At 35.7% G+C, this 15575-nt stretch overlaps 1 protein-coding gene across 4 annotated transcripts in view; it reads right to left on the bottom strand.

Moving 5' to 3' along the window:
• Positions 1-15575, bottom strand: part of ZBTB41 (zinc finger and BTB domain containing 41) — a 52562-nt gene that overhangs the window by 9138 nt on the left and 27849 nt on the right. For 2 of the 4 annotated variants that reach the window (XM_044267537.1, XM_044267538.1), the window contains 2 exons: positions 11147-11235; positions 670-775 (listed from right to left, as the gene is read on the bottom strand). In XM_044267537.1, coding sequence (XP_044123472.1) covers positions 670-775; positions 11147-11235 — 195 coding nt within the window. The remainder of the gene's footprint in view (positions 1-669; positions 776-11146; positions 11236-15575) is intronic. The other 2 variants (XM_044267536.1, XM_044267539.1) reach the window with 1 other exon arrangement.

Here is a 15575-nt window from a genome sequence, read left to right on the forward strand (position 1 = left end):
GCTTGAGATGCTCTCTTCCTCTCACCCTTTGCCCCTCCCCCCCTCATGCTCTCTCTAAATAAAAAAAATAAAATCTTTAGAACTAAAAACAGTCTTCCAGTGGATCTTTTATATTTAGATATTAAAAATTAGTATATGAGGGACACCTGAGTGGCCCAGTCGCTTAAGCCTCTGCCTTCAGCTCAGGTCATGATCTCAGGGTTCTGGGATAGAGCCCCGCACTGGGCTCTCTGCTCAGCAGGGAGCCTGCTTCCCCCTCTCTCCCTGCCTGCCTCTTGCCTACTTGTGATCTCTCCCTATCAAATAAATAAATTTAAAAAAATTAGTATATGAAAATATAACTTAGAACTTCCATTCAGACTTAATGGAGTAATTCATGTCACACTAAGTCTCTTGCTGCTGAAGGGGAAAAGACACAAGATTTTTAAAAACTCAATCTACTCTTTAAGGGACTGAAGTACAAACAAGGCACCCAGGACGTGAGAAGCCAAGATTCTGGAGACACAAGAAGATATGGAGGTGTCTTCTTTCCTCAGTGCACTTTCAGATTTAATGTATGGGGAAACAGAGGGCAAGTGGCAGCTGGAAGGTAAAAGCTGGAGTTTGGAACTAGCAAGAATTTAAGGGGTCAAGAGCCTGGAAAAAAGAACAAAGAAATGAACAAAATACCTGTATTTTCCAACTCCCAAGATGACCATTTGCTGGATGAGATAGCTAAAAACCAGAGGCTGGGATACTGAATGTTTGAACAGATACAGCAGCAATCCCAAGGGTACTAGGGAGACAAAGATTAGAGTTTAAGTCTCATCAAAGTGGAGAGACTCTTGGTATAAACACCATACTTCAGTTGAGACCCCAGAATGATGATGAACTAGAAGAAAAGTAGAATAGAAACAGACCAGAAGAGATCAATGCCATCTCAGTCTATCTGCTTGTGAGAAAATTAAATATATCTGGGAAAAAATACAACTTCAAGAGCTTCTATAATTTTTCATTCACAAAATCTAAAGTTCAATTCAAAGCTGTCAGGCCTATCAAGAACAGAATCAAATGACCAAATGCCAAAAGAGGGAGGGGAAAAAAAGATAACAGATATACCTAAAGGTGAAGAAAAACTACATTAAGATTAGAATATTAATGTGAATATGAGTAACATGTTCAAGAATTGAAATCTATGGGAAAAAAGGAAATTCTGGAACAGGTAAAAAAAAAACAAAACTGAGCAATTCAGTAGATGGATGTGGTAGCAAATTAGACACCACAAAAGAATAATTAGTATATTGAAAAATGGATCAATAGGAATTATCCATATGGAAGCACATAGAAAAATAGGATAGAAAATACAGAAATATGCCTGGGTGACTCAGTTGGTTAAGCATCTGATTCTTGAGTTCAACTCAAGTCATGATTTCAGGATTGTGAGATCAAGCCCTGTGCTGGGCTCAGGGCTGGGCGTGGAGCCTGCCCTGAGATTTTCTCTTTCCATCTCCCTCTGCCCCTCCCAACCAGCACATACGTTCTTTCTCTCTCTGTAAACAAAACAAAACAGAACAAAAAACAGAAAAAGCATGAGAGACAGCTATAACATACATAAATTGGAATCCCGGAAAAAGGAGAGAGTACAGAGGAAAGTCAATATTTGAAAGAAAAAATGGCTGAGAATCTTACTAAACAATAGAAAGACATCTCAAGTCACAGATGCAGTAAGTTCTACAAACCTCACAAAATTAAAAACAAACAAACAACAAAAAAAACCCCTAAAGCCAAAGAGTACATCTGAGCACACTATAATTAAACTACTAAAAATCAAAGCTAGAAAAATCTTAAAGAGCAACCGATTAAAAAGAGACATTTCCTTTAAATGAGCAACAATAACAACAGTATACTTTTCAACAAAAACAAAATAAGTTCAATGAGGAAAAAAAATGACATATTTCAATGTTGAAAGAAAATTAAATTCTAATGTAAATTCTATAGTCAGGAAAAATATTCTCCATAAAAAAACCCAACAATAACAACATTTTCAGCTAATCAAAACCTAAGAGAAGTTGGTGCCTATCCTGCAGATATTCACCAAAGGAGTTCTTCATGCAAAAGGAAAAAATCCCTGGGACGCCTGGGTGGCTCAGTTGGTTAAGCAGCTGCCTTCAGCTCAGGTCATGATCCCAGCATCCTGGGATCGAGTCCCACATCAGGCTTCTTGCTTGGCAGGAAGTCTGCTTCTCCCTCTGCCTCTGCCTGCCACTCTGTCTGCCTGTGCTCACTCTCGCTCCTCTCTCTCTGACAAGTAAATAAATAAATAATTTTTTTAAAAAAAGGAAATAATCCCAGGTGGAAGAATGCAAATGCAGGAAATAATAAACAGTAAAGGGCAAATATATGGTTAAAAATAAATAATATGGGAGGGGGCGCCTGGGTGGCTCAGTGGGTTGAGCCGCTGCCTTCGGCTCAGGTCATGATCTCGGGGTCCTGGGATCGAGTCCCGCATTGGGCTCTCTGCTCAGCGGGGAGCCTGCTTCCTTCTCTCTCTCTGCCTGCCTTTCTGCCTACTTGTGACCTCTCTCTGTCAAATGAATAGATAAAATCTTAAAAATAAATAAATAAAGAATATGGGTTATTTAAAACAAACCAAAAAATAATGTCTTTGTGTTTTAAAGTATATGTAGAATTAAAATACATTCTGCATAAAAGGTCAGGGTAAAGGTATTGTAAGGTCTTTGCATTGTCTAGGAACTGGTAAAGAACTAACAAGATAGACTCTTTAGGGTGCTATCTAACAAGATAGCAATCTTTAGGGTGACTACTAAAGAACAATGCAAGAACATTCAACTGACAAGCTAATTGAAGGGAAAATGTGTAATAAAAATTTTTCATGATTATAGGGAAGTGAGGAGAAGAGAGAGAAAGCATCAAGGAACACGTGAGACCAATAGCATGATGACAGATTTAAACCCAAATAAATATCATGTAAAATTTTAATGACTAAACACATCCCAATTAAAAGAGATTATAATGGATAATAAAACGAGGCTCCAAAGAGACACATCTTAAATAGAGGCCCACAGAAAAACTGAAAGTAAAGACAGAAAAAATATACCACTGATATCAGTAACATAAAAATACTTAGAAAATGTCCCAAATATTTAGGAATTAAGCAATGTAATTAAAAATAAACCATTAATAAGAGAATAAATCAGAACAGACATTAGAAAATAGCATGGAGGACAAGGGGCGTTAGGGAGGAGAAGGGAATTTGGGTAAACTGGAAGGGGAGGTGAACCATGAGAGACTATGGACTCTGAAAAACAATCTGAGGGGTTTGAAGTGGCGGGGGGGGTGGGAGGTTGGGGTACCAGGTGGTGGGTATTATAGAGGGCATGGCTTGCATGGAGCACTGGGTGTGGTGAAAAAATAATGAATACTGTTTTTCTGAAAATAAATAAATTGAAAAAAAAATAATAAAAGCTTAAAAAAAAAACAAAAAAAAAACCCCCAAAAATAAAGAATAAGAAACCATTTAAAAAAAAAAAAAAAGAAAAAGAAAATACTGTAACTGAACTATGATGAAAACAGGAACCATAAAACAAAGGGTGGAATCTCACTAAACCAGTGTTTAGAGGGCAATTTATAACTTTAAAATACATACAAGAAAAAATAAAAAGAAATGCTAAAATTCAGTAAGAAAGGCATTGATTTAAAAAGCTAGGGAAAAACAGAAATTAAACCCAAACAAAATTAAAAGAAGAAAAAGCAGAAATGAAATTAAAAAAACATGCATAAAGAAGGGAAAAATAACAAATTCCTACAGTTACTGAAAAGATACATAATATGATAACTTTAATTTTGAACAGATTTCATGGAGTCCTTTAAAAATAAAAAATCTGACAGCTCTATATTAAATAATATTTCACCGAAGTCTTTCTCTAAAGAAAATAAGTTCAGAGGGATTTATCAGTGAATTCTTCCAAATATTAATAAGGAAATAATGCAGGGCGCCTGGGTGGCTCAGTGGGTTGGGCCTCTGCTTTCAGCTCAGGTCATGGTCCCAGGGTCCTGGAATGGAGCCCTGAATCAGTCTCTCTGGTTGGCAGAGAGCCTGCTTCCTCCTATCTCTCTGCCTGCCTCTCTGCCTACTTGTGCTCTCTGTCTGTCAAATAAATAAATAAAATATTTTTTAAAAAAATAAGGAAATAATGCCAACTTTACATAAACTCCTCCATTTCTTTTAAAAAGATGTATTACTTCCCAAATAATTTTTGAGGCCAGCAGAGTCATAGTAACAAAACCTGTCAGGGACATTACAAGAGGGGTAAAAAAGGAGAATATCTAATCAACGTAGGCCAAAAAAGAGACCAATCAGGAATGCAAGAGCTCATATTAAAAAAATCAATGTCATTTATCTTATTAATAAGGGAAAAAGATATGATCACCTCAATAAATGCAGGAAAAAAAATCTGATAAAATTCAACACCTATTCATAACACTCTAAATAAATGAGGAATGGATGGTAATTTATCTGATAAACAGTATATAGAAAACATCATACTTTTTAAAGATTTTATTTATTTGAGAGAAGAAAGAGAGCATGAGCAGGGGAAAAGGGCAGAGGGATAAGCAGACTCCCTGCTGAGCGGAGAGGATGGAAGGCCTTAATCCCAGGACCCAGGATTATGACCTGAGCCAAAGGCAGGAGCTTAACTGACTAAGCCACCCAAGAGCCCCAGAACACATCTTACTTAATTATGAAATATTGAAAGCTTTTCCCTGGAGATTCAGAGTAAGACAAGGATGTCCACTACTCAGTATTTCTAATCATATACCACTAGTGATGTCAACCAAAGTAGTAAGGCCAAGAGGGAGAGAAAAGGATTTAGAAAGGGATAAATTAAATTGTCTCTATTCACAGATGGCCAGTTTGTATGCCTAAAAAAATCCAAAAAAGAGATAAACTATAAAAATAACTTACAGCAAAGTCATTGGATAGAAAGTCAATATACAAACTCAACTGCATTTTTATACATCAGAAACAAATACAAATAAAAACACAGTTTTCAATTTTGTATAAAAACATCAAATATCTAGGCATAAATCTAATGAAAATGTGCGCGATATCTGCACTAAAAAGTTGTAACTTCTTTTTTAAGTAGGCTCCATGTCCAAGGGCCTGAGACCATGACCCTGAGACCAAGAGTCACATGCTCCACCAAATGAACCAGGTACTCCCAAAACCATAACATCTTTGAAAAACATTTAAAAGAACTTAAGTTAATGTACAGACTGTTCATGGATTGGATGATTCAATATTATAAAGATAATCAAGTAAGGAAAAATTGACTATATAATTGAAAATTGAATAGAATATTAATATAATGTTATATTATATAATTAGTATATATTAAATATATAATATATAACAATACATTGTAAAATATATATTAGAAAATATATAATTATATATTTATATATAATTTATTTATATAATTATATAATTGTTATATAATTATTATATATTATAGGATCTATATTATAGTATAATTATAATGTAATATTATAATATAATATTGAATATAATATTCAAGGACATTCTAATAAAATTCCAACAGGTGTTCGTGTTTGGAAATTAATAAGATATTTCAAAATTTGTCTAAAAACATAAAGGAACAAGAATAATAAAGACACCAAAAAAAAAGTTGGATAATTTATAGTACCAGATATCAAGTCATAGTAATATAGATATATAGCAATGGTGCAAGGATATACAAATAATACAAAAGAACTGAGCAAAGCCCAAAAAGAAACCACACATATATCATCACTTAATTTAAAACAAATATGCCAATGAAATGCTGTAAGGAAAGGATGGTCTTTCCGATAAATGGTGCTCGGGTAACTAGAGAGCTACATGCAAAAAGAAAGAAGTAAAAAAGGAAATTTGATCTTTACGTAATAATGAACACAAAAGTAAATTGCAGAAGGTTCATAATCTAAATATGTAAGTTAAAACAGATCTTCTAGAAGGTAACAGAAAATTATATTAACAACCTTGGGATAGGCAAAAAATTTCTCAAAGAGGATACAGTAAAAAACTAACTAGAAAAAAAACCCTGATACATGACTTCTAAAAAATTCTAAAACTTCATTCACTGAAAGATGCAATTACTAGAGCGAAGAGGGAAGCCACAGAGTAGAATGAATCCGCAATTTATATATCAAACAATGGACTCATCCAGAATACAGACATAACTCCTGAAGATGAATTAGAAAAAGACAAACAATCCACTTTAAGAAAATCAACAGAAGAATGAATCAGGTATTCCAAGAAAGAGGATATTCAAATGAATATATGGGAAGGTGCTCAGTATCATTACTTTCACAGAGATGCAAATTAAAGCCACTTTGAGACAGTGCTACATATCCATCAGAATAGCGCAGAAAAAGGCAATATCAAGTGTTGGTGAAAAATAGGGAGCAACTGGAATTCTCATAAAACATATACTCACTGGTAAAAACACAAACTGGCATAATTACCTTAGAAAACTGTTCAGTCATGTCTACTCAAGTAGAACATATATGCATATCTTATCAGACAACAATCCTGGTCAGGCATACACAAAAGAAATAAATGTGTATGTATAATGAAAAATCATGAACAAGAATTTCAGAGCAGCTTTATTCATAATACATCCAGGTAGTTACAAACCAAGTGTCCATCAAAGTACAATGGATAAATAAACTGTGGTATATTATTATGAAAATTAAAGGAAATAAACCATTTCCATGGATGAATATCACAGACATCATACTGAGTGAAGTAAACAAGACAAAAAAAAAAAAGTACATACTGTATGATTCCATTTATATGAAGTTCAAACAGGCAAAACTCATTAGTGGTGATAGAAGTCATAATAATGATTATTTTTCAAGGAGGTTATTAACTGGGAGGGACCAAAGAGGATACTTCTGCAATTCTGGTACTAGTAATGTATTAATACTTTATATTAATCTAAGTGGTGTTTACGCAGATGTATTCATTTATAAAAATTCATTGAACTGGTCATTAAGATTTGGGTACTTTACATACAGTTTAAATAATTCTACCAAGTCTAAATTCAGGCCCTAAATTTTTCAGCTTTAATGCCTGTTTTAAATGAATGCACTACATTTCAACAAGACTACTGCTGAGAACAGATCTAATCACTATTCTGAGAATTACAACAAGCAAAACGCGTAACAGATGAGAGTAAGTCATCTGAATTCCAACTTATTTCCCTAATTGTGCGGTTTGAAAACATCAGATAGATTAGATGTCAGTCATGGGTAAATATGATAAATTCATTCATTCAACAAATACTATTAAGCACCTACTATTTGCAAGTCCTGGGTTAGGCACTGATCATATCTACTCATCTGAACCATTAAGTACACTGACCTGGCCAAAACTGAAACCAATCCATTAGTTACAGCTCGCCTAGAGAAAGAATACATTAACAGAAAAGAAAAGGTCTATATGGAATCTAGTTAAGGGGATTCCAAAAAAACCTGAATCTGTTTCTTGAAAAAAGCAGTACAGATAATGCACTAAGGGTATCCTGGCTAGGCAAAAGGAATCTGGGGAGCAAAATTATTCTGGTCACAAGAGAGGTACTAAGTTTAGCTTTACAAAACTAAAGATGATTCAGTATCCTTCACCATTTCCTTGATGAACTATTCCATAAAATTACTACTTAATTTTACTCTATAACTGTATTTAGCAATTTTTCTAGTTAATAAATTTAGCAACTCTGCTTCCTTGATTCGAGAAAAAGGATACCTTGGCTAGTACACTATTCATTCTCTAGAAAGTGAATAATAATAAGCTGACATTCTCATGAATCTATTTCCAGTGGTTATTATGAAGACTCCTAAGAGTATTTATAACTCTCTGTGTACAAATATAAAAGTGAGTTAAATCTCAGGAATGGACTTGGGAATGTGGCAACCAGTTTTTGGAAGGGCCACACTGTCTGGGTAGCCTGATGATTAAATTAAGATTAGGAGTTGGCAAACTATGGCCCAAAAGCCGAATACAGCCTCTTGCCTGTTTCTGTAAATGAAGTTTTATTCGAATACAGCCATGTTTATTTGATTACACATTATCCAAAGTTGCTTTCATGCTACAGAAGCACAGTTGAGTGATAGAGACTGTCTGGGCCACAAAGTCTTAAACATTTTTTAAACTTTTTTTTTTTTTAAAGATTTTATTTGACAGACAGAGATCACAAGTAGGCAGAAAGGCAGGCAGAGAGTGCAGGGGCGGGGGGTGGGGTGGGGTGGGGGAAGCAGGCTCCCTGCTGAGCAGAGAGCCCTATGCGGGGCTCATCCCAGGACCCTGAGATCACGACCCAAGCCGAAGGCAGAGGCTGTAACCCACTGAGCCACCCAGGCGCCCCACAGTCTTAAACATTTATTATCTAGCTCTTTACCAAAAAAGTTCACTGACCTCTGCTTTAGGTGATTTCTCCCTCTCGTTTCTTAACTGCCATAAACTTTATCTTATTCCGTAACTGAGTTCATTTCTGCAGTTTTCAATGGGCAGAGTGACTTGTCCCTAATTCCAATTGAGACATTCAGAGATGGAAATTCCACATTGTCACTGGTCACTGACTAATTACTATAAGTCAATGTTTTCAAAAACTTAATATAATCATGAAGCCCTTATTAAGTTTCTCCTCTTAAATAATTCCTGCAGTTCTACAATTTTTTTTTTTTAATTTATTTATTTATTTGACAGACAGAGGTCACAAGTAGCCAGAGAGGCAGGCAGAGAGAGAAGGGGAAGCAGGCTCCCTGCTGAGCAGAGAGCCTAATGCAGGGCTCAATCCCAGGACCCTGGGATCATGACCTAGAGCCAAGGCAGAGGCTTTAACCCACTGAACCACCCAGGCGCCCCAGTTTTACAATTCTTAAATCATTAATGGTCTTGAATTAACTTCCTGTAAGTTCATCTCTTTCAAACCATAAGCTTATTAAGCTTATTATTCATAAATAATATGGAAGATAGCATTAATATGGTTTCCTCATTTTATATTCCTATTTATGTACCCCCAAATTATGACTTTTTCCTTGGGGGGTGTATTTTATTTTTAATAGCAGCACTGTACAAGTAATAAATGAAATTGCCCAAATCCAGTTATTTTCCATTCTGGTATTTATGAAATCAATTATTTTTCTCTTCTAGAACAATGGCTTGAGAAAGTCCAAATAAATATAGAACAAAACAGCCATAAATGCACAAATAAGTCTTTTTTTTTTTTTTAAAGAAAGAAAGGTTAGGTTTAAGAAGGGAGTTGAGGGAAATTGGAAGAGGAGATGAACTGTGAGAGACTATAGATTCTGAAAAACAATCTGAGGGTTTTGAAGGGGCGGGGGGGGTGACAGGAGGGGGGAGCCAGGTAGTGGGTATTATGGAGGGCACATATGGCATGGAGCACTGGGTCTGGTGCATAAACAATGAATTCTGTTACGCTGAAAAGAAATTAATAAAAAAAAATGAGAAAACAAAGAATTCTTAATTTCTACGGGAAGTCAAACAAGGGCTATGACAACATCTAAGAAAGAATCCAACACAGTGTGTATTTCAAAATATGGTAGCATTACCAAGGGGGAACAAAGAAGGGTTTAGAAAATGGTATCTTCTGGAAAGCAGTGAAACAAATCATTCTATTATAAACTACCTAAAATCACAACTCACTATGTGAAAAGGAAAGTATAAAAGAGTAACCTGGTAAGGGAAATAAAAATCAAAACCACATTGAGATACCACCTCACTCTAGTCAGAATGGCTAAAATGAACAAGTCAGGAAACGACAGATGTTGGAAAGAATGTGAAGAAAGGGGAACCCTCCTACACTATTGGTGGGAATGCAAGCTGGTGCAACCACTCTGGAAAGCAGCATGGAGGTTCCTTAGAAAATTGAAAACAGAACTACCCTATGACCTAGCAATCAAACTACTGGGTATTTACCCTAAAGATACAAATGTAGTGATTTGAAGGGGCGCATGCACCCGAATGTTTACAGCAGCAATGTCCACAACAGCCAAACTATGGGAAGAACCTAGACGTCCATCAGCAGATGAATAGATAAAGAAGATGTTGTATATATACACAATGGAATACTATGCAGCATCAAAAGAAATGAAATCTTGCCATATGCAACGACGTGGATGGAACTAGAGGGTATTATGCTGAGCGAAGTAAGTTCATCAGTGAAAGACAATTATCATATGATCTCAATGATAATGAGGAATTGGGAAGCAGAGTTGGGGCTTTTGGGGTAGGGAAGGAAAAAATGAAACAAAATGGATCAGGAGGGGCGCCTGGGTGGCTCAGTGGGTTAAAGCCTCTGCCTTCGGCTCAGGTCATGGTCCCAGGGTCCTGGGATCGAGTCCCGCGTCGGGCTCTCTGCTCTGCAGGGAGCCTGCTTCCTCCTCTCTCTCTGCCTGCCTCTCTGCCTACTTGTGATCTCTGTCTGTCAAATAAATAAATAAAATCTTTAAAAAAAAAAAATGGATCAGGAGGGAGACAAACCATAAGAGACTCCTAATCTCACAAAACAGACTGAGGATTGCTGGGGGAAGGGGAGGTAGAGAGGGTGGCTGGGTTATGGACATTGGGAAGGGTATGTGCTATGGTGAGTGCTGTGAAATGTGTAAGCCTGATGATTCACAGACCTGTACCCCAGATGCAAATAATACATTATATGTTAATAAAAATAATTTAAAAAAAAAGAGTAACCTGGTAAGAATCAAATCCTATCTGATTTAGTCATTCAAAAGAGGAAAAAAAAAAAGGAATGTCTTCAGAGAGTTACACAGATACAGCACAAACATAAATATCCAGAAAAGGGGAGTATTAGAGCTAAAAGGTGAGTAAATTCCCCATGGAGAAAAATTTGCCCGAATTTTACAAATATTCAAAAATATTGAAGCTTATAGAGAACTGAAGGGCAGAATATTACTCATCCATGACCTCAATTTTAATAAAGTAAGTAAAAATCATATGGGGAAAAGACAAAAAATTTAACCAAGAACGACCAAGTTTAAAAGTCCATATTTTACTCCTGAATAATTACACAAAAGTATAAATAAAATACCCATTAACTTTTACCTGAATGCGTCCGAAAATGCATTTCCAGACTTGATTTGCCTTTAAAAATTTTCTTACAAACATCGCATTGATGAAAGGTTGCTTTGTATCTAAGAAACATAAAAAGGGTTGAGTTTTCAATATAACTTTAATAATATAATGAAAATAGGTTATAACACTTAAAAAGTTTATATGTAATTCTCACATTAATACAGCACAGAACTCCAAAGGAATGTAGAAATACTTTTAAAGTACCGAACTTACTTCTGGCTCTTCCTCCTCCAGTTACATTCAATAAGCAAATCTATAAAAAGAGGCCTTAGACTTTAAACCACTTAATTTTAAGATTTAAATCACTAAACTCCTGTATTATTATTATTTGCTATTAAAAATATCAAAGGAAAAATTATAGGGACAGAAACAAACCAATTATGGGTTCAAGGAAGAAAAAAGGAGTTGAACAAAGAGGTCTGGTGGAAATTTAGGGGTGATGGACTATTCTGTATCTTTTTTTTTTTTTTTTTGACTATTCTGTATCTTGACTGTGGTCATGGTTATATGACTACATGCATCTGTCAAAACCTGCACAAAACTATATCTGTCAAAACTATACACTACAAACAAGGAATTTCTCTGTATGTAGAGTATACCTTAGTCAAATTTAAAAAATAGATGCTGGGGCTGAATGAAGAGAAACTGCAGCAACTCAAAATGTGCTTCCATCAAAAAGGTGACACTGCTCCAATTGGTTCTCTTAATAACACAAATAATAAATATTACAAACTTGAAGTTAAATTTTATACTTAAATTTTAAAAGAACACAATATCAGACCTTTCTTTTTATCACAGATTAATAGACGTAAGAAGCTACAAGGTACTCAAATCTACCTGATCAGGCAGTAAAGTGCAGTACCTAAGAATATGTGTGTGTGATTTAAACAATCCTGGACTCCAATTTCATTGTGAGGATTAAGACATTGTAAAATGATTAGCATTTAAGTGGTGGTTATTAGGAAACCTATCATCTCACCTTGGAAGTAATTCATATCTGATGAGCATATGCCAAACTAACTCAAACACAGGTTACTATAATGTTCTGTAAGACAGTTTGCTTTTAACCTACCTACTGAGTCTTACTGGAATGTTTAACACATATCGTTACCAATATTCAACAGCAACAGTACGCCTAAGGTTTCAAATGCCACTCGTACTTTTCAAGCCATTCAACTCAACATTTACAAAGCGGCTACAAAAACTCCATTCAAGGTCCTGTCTTCCAGAAACTTACTTCTACTTGATGAAACATTTAAAAAGATAATCTAGAATTAGTGACTTGGGAGTGCCACTGATGAACTTAGCAAAAGACTTGTAACTAGTATACTTGTTTTGTCTTATTCTGTTCATATCCACAGTAAGTACAAATAGAGATACAAACAGGGGCACACACAGAAAGACACAGGGGTCTTTTCTGCCCTGCACAGGACATTTAGTAATGCCGGAAGACATTTTTGGTTTTCACAACTGGGGCTAGGTAGGTGCTACTGCCATCTGGTGGACAGAAGTCAGGAATACCAATAAATAAACCTAAAGTGTACTGGCCAGCTCCCCAACAAAGAATTAACCGGCCCAAAATGTCTACATTGCTGTGACTAAGAAATCTTGGTCTATACTATGAACAGAGTGACGTTTTAAACATACATAAGCTCAAACACTTTAAGTGCCTCACAGTGAACACAGGATAAAGATAAAATCTACAAAGACCTCAATGGGTCAGGCCCTATGCATGTATCTGGGACTCTTCTTTATCTTATGGATGTTAGAGTATGGGTTTTCAAGATAGGAGTGATAAAAAGTTCCAAATGAAGTTGAGATGCCCACTGTGAAAAGGACTTAAAAATGGGTGGCTCAGTTGGTGAAGTTTCTGCCTTCGGCTCAAGTCATGATTTCTGGATCCTGGGATTGAGTCCTGCATTGAGCTCCCTGCTCAAGGGGTGCCTGCTTCTCCCTCTCCCTGTGCCCTCCCCTAACCTGTGCTCTCCCCCTCTTTCTCAAATAAATAAAATTATTTTTAAAAAATGTCTATTGAGTTAGAAATAAGGAACTTATGCTGACAGCAATTTAAGAGGTATAGTAAAGTCAGAGATCACATCACAACAGCTTGTTACACTGAATGGAAAGTGGAGAAGTAGATATGGATACTGAAATAGAGACACCATTTTTAAATGTTTAAAAGGGAAGAAGAAATATAGAAAATAATGGGTAAAAGGAGGGGTGCTAATCTTCATCACTCCACATTCTTTTCCTGGAAAATGGGCTTTTATGTATTCATGTATAAATCTTTATCCACAGGTCAGACTTCACTCCTGAGATTCAGACTTAGATTTACCTATCACATTTTATGTTTGAGTTTCTATTAAGCATCTCAAAGTCAATACACACCAAACAATTCATCATTTCCCTCTGTAAACTTAGTCCATCTTCTGTATTCTCTGTCTCAGTGGCTCATTTATCAACCATCCATTGAAAAGAGGAATTCCTTGAGAACAGGAATTATCCATGACTACTCCCATTCTCTCAAAAAATTAAGTATTTTTCAAATAAGCACCTCTACTATTTATTACTAATGCTACTCCCTAGCTAGGCGCCCACTATCTTTTTCCAAGATTCTAACAACTTTCTAACTGGTTGATTTATTTCCCTCAATTTATCCACCACAAACCCAGCCTCCCTACACCAATAAAAGTGATCTACCCCAAAAGAAATCCAACTGTGTCACCCTCTTGTTTAAAATCTCCAATGGCTTTGTATTACACAGGAATAAGTACTGGTTCCATAAAATGATATGCAAGGCTTCACATTCTAGATCCACCATTAGCCAGCCCTTGTAGAAAGTGGAACCTACAGGTTCTGGTTCCAAAATTATCTAGGCCAGTAGATAGACCCACAGGCTCCTGCACCAGTGAGGGAATTCCAAAATTCTTTCATAAGGTTTCCAAGATCAAAGTTATTTTCAAAATAATACTGTAACATTATTTGCCTTTCTCGTTGTGTTGGCATTTACACTAAAGATATATACAAAAAAACATGGCAGGTAAAGGTGCTGGTATCTGAGCTCTAAACAAGGCAGTGGAACCAAAATGTACTAATGATCATTGTGCTCCTCACTGTCAGGCACTCACAAAAAGAAAAGAAAAATGTGGTAAAAGAGTTAAATTACTAATTTTACTAAGTTTCAACCTTTCAGACTGTGGCCTTGTACTGTTCTCAGTCATGAAGGCACAAGGACACAAGAGGCCCTTCTGCACACTGAAGTACATGTGTCTGAGGGATGAGCTGAAGGAACCACTTTCTTTATGAAATACCATTTTGCTTGAAAGAATAAAAGACAAGCCATGGTTACAGACTTGAGTATTTGGCAGACACTTTCTTGAAAATTAAAAGAAGTAAACCTGTTACTTCAGTATTGTCATCAGTGATAAAGTTTGAGCTTTCGAGCTAGTATAAAGATTTTGGAGAACTTGTGGCTGCCCTTGTCATACTGACAGCTTCCCAATACACCTTTCTGAGAGACTGAGGCAACGTGATTTGTTGATCTGCTGCTGGGAAATGTGCTAACATTTAGACAACTGGCATAACTTACTGAACACATATTTTCCAAATGACAAATGCATTACAACTTATGCATAGGTTAAAAAATTCATTCAAGTAAAAGACCAAGAGACTGTAACAGAGTATGCAATTTCATTAATCTTGTTTCAGATTGCACCTTGCAACTACCTTGAAGAAACTAGCACTTAAACAGTTTTGGTGTAGTAGCAAAGACTGTTAGCCACAATTATCTAAGACTGCTATCAATACTCTACCTTTTACCAACTATGTATAGAGAGAGGCTGGATTTTCTTCATTTACTTCAAATCAAATAATGCATGGCAGTAAATATGGTAATCCAACTGTCTTCTATTAAGCCAGTAGACAGATTTACATATGGGCATATTACTATATGGCATATTACATATGGGCATATTACTATTTTTAAGTGAATTAATAAATAAGTACTTAATTTTTTTCTCAACTGAATTTCTAATACATTTACATAACTTAAATAATGTAATTTTTATATTGTAATTTATATAATAAGAGCTCCTGAGATACTGAACAATTTTTAAAAGTATAAAGGGGTTGAGAAAAAGTTATAGAATCTCAGAAGCAAGTGAGTCTGCAGTTCAGTCTATTTTCCATCCATTCATACAATATGTAGAATTTCTTATTTCCTTCTTTTAAAAAAAAAATATTTTATTTATTTTTTTTATTTGAGAGAGTGCACCCAATCCACAGGAGAAACAGAGGAAGAGGAACAAGAAGACTGCACTGAGCAAGGGACCTGACGTTGGGCTTGATCCCATGACCCCGAGATCACGACCTGAGCCAAAATCAAGAGCTGGACGCTTAA

The sequence above is a fragment of the Neovison vison genome, chromosome 10 (genome assembly GCF_020171115.1).
Source record: "Neovison vison isolate M4711 chromosome 10, ASM_NN_V1, whole genome shotgun sequence".
NCBI lineage: Eukaryota > Metazoa > Chordata > Mammalia > Carnivora > Mustelidae > Neogale > Neogale vison.